This window comes from Sphaerodactylus townsendi, linkage group LG11 (genome assembly GCF_021028975.2).
Source record: "Sphaerodactylus townsendi isolate TG3544 linkage group LG11, MPM_Stown_v2.3, whole genome shotgun sequence".
Classification (NCBI taxonomy): domain Eukaryota; kingdom Metazoa; phylum Chordata; class Lepidosauria; order Squamata; family Sphaerodactylidae; genus Sphaerodactylus; species Sphaerodactylus townsendi.
Genome location: NC_059435.1, coordinates 51717817 through 51724095, shown reverse-complemented (window position 1 = coordinate 51724095; position 6279 = coordinate 51717817). Strand labels below are relative to the sequence as shown.

The 6279-nt window shown below is 39.3% G+C and overlaps 1 protein-coding gene across 1 annotated transcript; it reads right to left on the bottom strand.

Moving 5' to 3' along the window:
* Positions 1 to 240: 240 nt before the first annotated feature.
* Positions 241 to 5092, bottom strand: MTERF1 (mitochondrial transcription termination factor 1). The gene is made up of 2 exons (XM_048511791.1): positions 4794 to 5092; positions 241 to 3500 (listed from the first exon to the last, which is right to left on the bottom strand). Exon 2 carries the CDS (start codon positions 3447 to 3449, stop codon positions 2304 to 2306), a length of 1146 nt encoding a protein of 381 aa, XP_048367748.1. The 5' UTR covers positions 3450 to 3500; positions 4794 to 5092; the 3' UTR covers positions 241 to 2303.
* Positions 5093 to 6279: the final 1187 nt, after the last annotated feature.

Below are 6279 nucleotides of genomic sequence, written 5' to 3'. Positions count from 1 at the left end.
ATAAGCCTCCACAGCTCAAGCGGCAGAGCTGGGAATCAAACCTGGTTCCTCCAGATTAGATACATGAGCTCTTAACCTCCTACGCCACTGCTGCTCCTATTAACAACTATATCAACAGCCCAAACCTGAGGGCACACAAATTAAGAATTTGGTTTGCTGCCTCTGAAGTCCTAAAAATATAATCCATATTTGCACATTAAGTTTTTTTTTAAAAAAAAAACCCTCACAGAGCAATTCCTCATAAGCAAACAGTTTATTTGAGAAGCAGGAAATCAGTGCGTTTGTTTCTGAGGCATAGCAGCATGGAAACATCTCTAAGGACTCCAGTGGAGGAGGGTATGCAAGATTAGCTCTGTGATTTCTCTGATGCATCTGATTTCAGACAAAGTCAAGTTTCTACAAGAATATGAGTTCAAATTAGCCACAGGTAACATAATTGCTTAGAATTTACAATCAAAGGGGATCTTAGTAAGCCCAATGGATTATTTTTACCATTTAAAGGCCAACATGCATTATTCCTCACTGTTTTTACAGCATGGTGCACACTTCATGACTACAAGTAATTAGTAGCAATAAATTGTAACATGAATTATTCCCTTAAGATTTCCATCCTTTTATCTTGTGGAAAACTTAACCACAAGAGGGCTTTGCCCTTTATAGTTGCCAATTAGCGTCTTTTTCACTTGAGAGCAATTATCACTATATATCACCTTTGTTTTAAAGTCTTCTTTAACATCTAAGCTAACATTTAAAAGCTAACAATTTAAAATCTGGCATTCAGGCAAATAGGTTCTTAACAAAAAATACTGGGATATGAGTGGGTTGAATGTAAAGCTGCAACTTTTGGACTTTTATTTTAATTAAATAACTTTCTTTGTGAAGAGATCTCTTTTCCACTGTGTCTTTTTAATTGTCCTAATGATTTCCATTCTTTCAATACTTCCTGCTCTGTTGGTGGCAGGTTCTTGCATGAGGTAAGTACATCTTTTTCTGCGTCAATTTCTTCTGTTTCAAGAGTTCAACTCTCTTGGTCGCCATTCGGTGACGTAGTTTATGGCAGGCTCAGACGTGTACCCAGCACTGTGAGATTAGATCGATTCACTTCAGACAATTCCTGGGCCCAAGATTTGCCATTACTTTCCATGGCTGAATCCCTTTGAAGAAAATTGTTGGATCTTATATCAACTTCCCATTCATAGCTGAGTTTGCTCTGGTATGACTCTTGGAGTGTTGAATCGAGTCTTTTCTGGGGAGAGGCAGGAGGGGATCAACCGTTAAATCCTCAGTGGTCAACGTGTCTTTATCCCCAGAGTGGGAAACTTCTGTAGGGTGTTGCATCTTTGCTGGACTTTCTTTCTGTGCTTCAAGGACCAGGGAAGAATTCTTCATTAAAGGCCTGTTGGATGGACTAATGGGGTTGTTGTCAACTGTTAGTCCCACTTCTTCTGTTTGCACAAGGAGGCTATTAATTGTAGATATTTGCCATTGCCTGCCTTTGCATAATGAACCAGGTATTCCTTGGTGGTCTCCCATCCAAGTACTAACCAGGGCTAACCCAATTTAGCTTCTGAGATCTGACAAAATCAGGCTAGCCTGGACCACTGAGGTGAGGACTAAACATAATACATAATGTTAAAAAAATTCAAGTAATTTTTTTTTTAGATTGCATTATGACAGTCTGCCTGTTAACACGTTGCAGGCGTAATCATAAGAACACTGTCCTAAGCCCACTGACTTCAGTAGGTTTAGAAAGATCTGTTTAGGATATGACTGATGTTTACCTAGAAAGCCAGCATGGTGTAGTGGTTAAGTTGCCAGACTGGGACCTGGGAAACCCAGGTTCAAAACCCCACTCCTGCCATGCTGGAGTGACCTTAGACAGTCACATACTCTCAGCCTTGATCCTGGCAAATATTTGGATGGAAGATCTCCAAGGAATCCCAACCAGGGTTAGAGTTCTCTGGAACATCTCTTGCCCTGGAAATTCTAGAGGGGTCACCATAAGACACCTGTGACTTGATGGCAAAAAAATCACAGAAAAATCCCACACATAGAAACCTAGCTAGTCAGAGAAAGGACGTGTACACCACTTTTAAAGAAACAATGTTTAGAAATTTATTTGTATTCCACTTTTAAATAAACAAAGCTTGGAAACGTATAATTTTTTATTTAGACAAGCCATAATGAATTACTTCCAAAAATGTACCAAGATTTTTTAAAGTATTTGGAAGGGTTATTTGTCCTTCCTTTCCAAATATTTGAGTCCTTTTCTGTTACTAAAGGTGCATTTTGTGAGCCAGTCATTATGTACAACGTAACTTTTCCAGTCTAAATTCATATCGTTGTTTACTCAGTGCAAGAATTCCAATTCCATGGATTGTAAAATTATAATCTAGTTTCTCCAGCTCCTCAATTCGATGACTTATAGTGCTGACACTTTTGTCTAGAACTAGAGGACATTTCACTATTTGATGGATGTCAATATTTGCCTGTAAGAGCAAATCTATTTTATCATTCAGGTTCTGGGGAGAAAGGTACAGAATGCGAAGGTGCTTCAGCACAAACATAGTCGCTTCATTTTCAGTGCACCCATGAGATAACAGTTTATCTTTCACATTTACAAAAGTTTTTTTAAGGTATTCATTAGAAAGATCTAGAACGTCACCTCCTTGACCATGAAGCAATGTCAGTAATTCTTTATCATCCAGATTAAAAGATGACTGCAGAAAATTAACATTAGCTTTCACTTGCTTGCTGCTCCGTAAAAAAATGAAAACATTTTTTGAAATCAAGTGATTAATGAAGCCTTCTTGATTCTCACCTCCTAGAGATGAATAGATTTCACACAAGAGCTCTACCATTTGCTTATTGAGCTCCACAGTGTTAGAAAATACTCTCGGAGTTCTGGTAAGCAACTTGCAAAGATCCTCGGGTGTTAGCCCAAGAGAACAAAAATATATAATGTTTTTCTGCATGTTTTCATTATTTCCAGAACGGAAAAAGGATTCCGGGGAACGTTTCAGGATTGTTAAAATTTCCAGATCACTCGTCAAAATACTTCGCCAAATTTCCCAGCGTTCTTTGAGAGACTGGTGTGAGCGTGTAATGGCACGTGGGTACCGTGAGATAATACCGGCAACAGTTTCTTCGTTAGCTCCTTTGGCTTCCAAAAAATGTTTCAGGCCTTCTTCATTTGTAATCTGCTTCCTCAGAACACCGGGCTGTCTTTGTCTCACCATTTTGATATCCACACCCATACCTTCCAGACTGTTGACTAAAGTGTTGTTTTCTTTGTCTGAGGATACATCACTGGACCTCTTTAGGTTAAGGCAAAAAGACCTACATGATGCTCTTCTGAATACTATCTGTGTAGACAATTTGATAAGCAAGGACTTGTTCATAGCGGAAAGGAACAAGTTATTTGCGTTCATCAGTGCTCTCACAGCCATGATCAATCCAACTCTGCACAGTTCTGAACAGGGTTCTAATCCGCTCAGGCACTTCAAAGTAAGAGAGAAAGATAAGTTATTAAGAGCAATCGTACTACAGCACTGATGAACATTATTTACTTAAATCACTTCTACGCTGCCTCTCTACTCAACTCAGGGTCCTCAAGGCAGTGAACATTTCAGCATTTAAGTAACAAAATATTTTAAGCAGTCAAATTAAATATATAAACATGAAGACAAACAATCAAGGAGGTTTAATAAAAATGAGGGAACACCAAACCAAACAAAAAGAAGACCTGCTGGCAGAATACAGGGAAATAGACAAATCTCCCTGGGGTAGGAGTTCCAAAGTTTTGGTACCGCAACAGACAAGCCACTTTCTCAGCTTGCCTCCCCGTAGCTTCAGATGGTGTGAGCTCCAGAAGCAGGGCCCATGAAGCCGATTAAATTAGTTGGGTAGTTTGTATGGGACTAGGTGGTCCCTAAGGTATTATATTACATCTAAATAAAATACACATTCTTAGATGAGGGGAAAAGTAAGGATTACTAACTAATGTGCAGAAGGGCCAAAGTCTTGTGGAACTGTTTAAGGTCCTGCAGGGCCCTGGTGTCATCTGACAGAGAGTTTTACCAGGCTGGAGCCTGGACCTAAAAACTACCGTACTGGTTCTGACTGCAGCCAACTAGATATCCTTCAGGTTGGGGACTACCAGCAGATTTCTATTGCAGGACTGAAGCTTTGTTGATCTTCAGTAGCAAAGAACTGAAAGTGCCCTACTGTTTAAATCTTGGTTAAAATTATTATTTTATCATAAGTTCCCTCTTTTGTTTTAACTAGAAATTTTAAATCAGAGTAGCTCTAAATAAATACTTGATTGCATTTTCCCTATACAAATGCACCCCACTATCCTTCAAGGAGTTCCAAGCAGTGCATGTGAAGATCTCCTATTTCAGCTTCACAACAATTCCGAAATAAAGCAGCTTCAATCAATGGACTAGGGCAGGTCACGAATTCAAACCCAGGTGTCCCCACATCAACTCCAACACCTGTCAATGAACAACAGCTCACAACAGGCATTATCAATATTTTCAGCTCACCGCCATACTTTACATTTTTGTTTTAAAAACTCTTGATTTGCAGACATTTAGTCGCTGGTGGTAATGACAATCTCCATGTTGTACGAACCTGATTCCTGCACATCCAGTTGCTGTTAAAGGGGCATGATCTGGCAACCTTCAACATACAGTATAAACTACAAGTCATTTAACATTCGCGTGCGTTTTGAACAAAAGGGCTGTTTTCATTGCGCACTCTCCCAAAATTATTTCCATTCAAAAACCAACCTTTACAACTGCTTTGCTGCCAAGAAGAAATCGAGTTTGGGATCTCGCCCAGGTCTCCTCTGCCACTCACTATAGTCTTTTCCTTTTCCTTTTCTCGTTTGGTTTCACTTTCCCAGCTTCTGCGCCGGATCACTAACATCTCATCCGTAAAATGCGTGATCTTGTAATCTGATCCTGCAGATTGCTAAAGCAGAGAAAAGAAGGTTGGTGCATTACAGAATGGACGTCTCTTAGCAACAACCTGTGCCAGAAAGCTTGCAGCGTGAGCTTCCTATCCCACAGCAAGTTTCCATGCTCAGCTAAGGGGTTAAAGTTGAAAGCGACGCCAACAAGCGCGGGGAAGAAGGGAACGAAGAAAAGGTCGCATTTACTGTCGGTGCTGCCCCCTTGCATAGAGAAACCTCCTGCATTTGTTTTAGGAATAAAAAGCAGACGACCACTAGATGGCGGCATTCGATAACGCAATTCTTTCTTGCTGTGCTTTTTTGTAATGTTTAGCGAACTGGGGTGAAAAGATCACACACATTGGCGTGTGGTTTGGCGTTAGAATGTGTACAGCGTTGCATTTTTGTGAAGATCTAAGGTTCAGCTTTTGTTCTTTTCTTATATGTTTTGTTATCTCCATACAATACAATTATATAGAAATCTGGAGGCAGGAGGAAGCAACAGGCCTTACAAGTTGAATACATCTTAGCAAATTGATTTGCTTTGTCAGTATGTTGCGCTGTAAATAAAAGGTTTGGAGGTTCTTAGAATTAATTGCCTTGCATGGTGAAAATTCCAGGTGTTGGTCCCGTGAGTCTGCAGCAGCAAACTGAAACAGGAGTCAATTGCACCTTTTAAAAAATGGAAGATGAAAAAGAAAGAAGGAGAGAGAGAGACTGAGGCCCCTTCTGAACAAGCTGATAAATCTAGGCTACAGACAGTAAAAAAGACTAAAATCCAGGATTCTAAAACACAGTTTAATACAGATACAGAATCCTGACTTGTAAGGAAAAATGTGTACTGGGGTCTGTTTTACTTGTAGAAAACTGAAGATTGTGATGATGCTATCCAATATTTGGGTTTTAATATTTTCTAGTCACCCATTCTTGTATAGTTAGCACAGGTAACAACTAAATGTATATAAATAAAAGTACACTGTAATGTATTTAAATAAAATGTTCAAATGTTTAAATAAAAGCTATTAAATAAATCAAAATATAGGCAATAATGAAGGACTCCCATCCCTAGAATTCTTGAATTGACTATAGTCACAGCAGGTATGTTGCTTGTTTCACAGGACCAAAGATGTCTAAACTTCTTTTTCTGAAATGTTCTTCCCTCTTCCCCACATCCTACGTGGCAAAATGCTTTTAAAACTCAAAATAACTTCTACTGCTGCGTTTTTTTAAATGTTCAATTAAGCAAAAAAGAAGCTATTGTGCTACCGTTTCCCCGAATATAAGACATCCCCGGAAAATAAGGCGTAGTAGAGGTTTTGCTG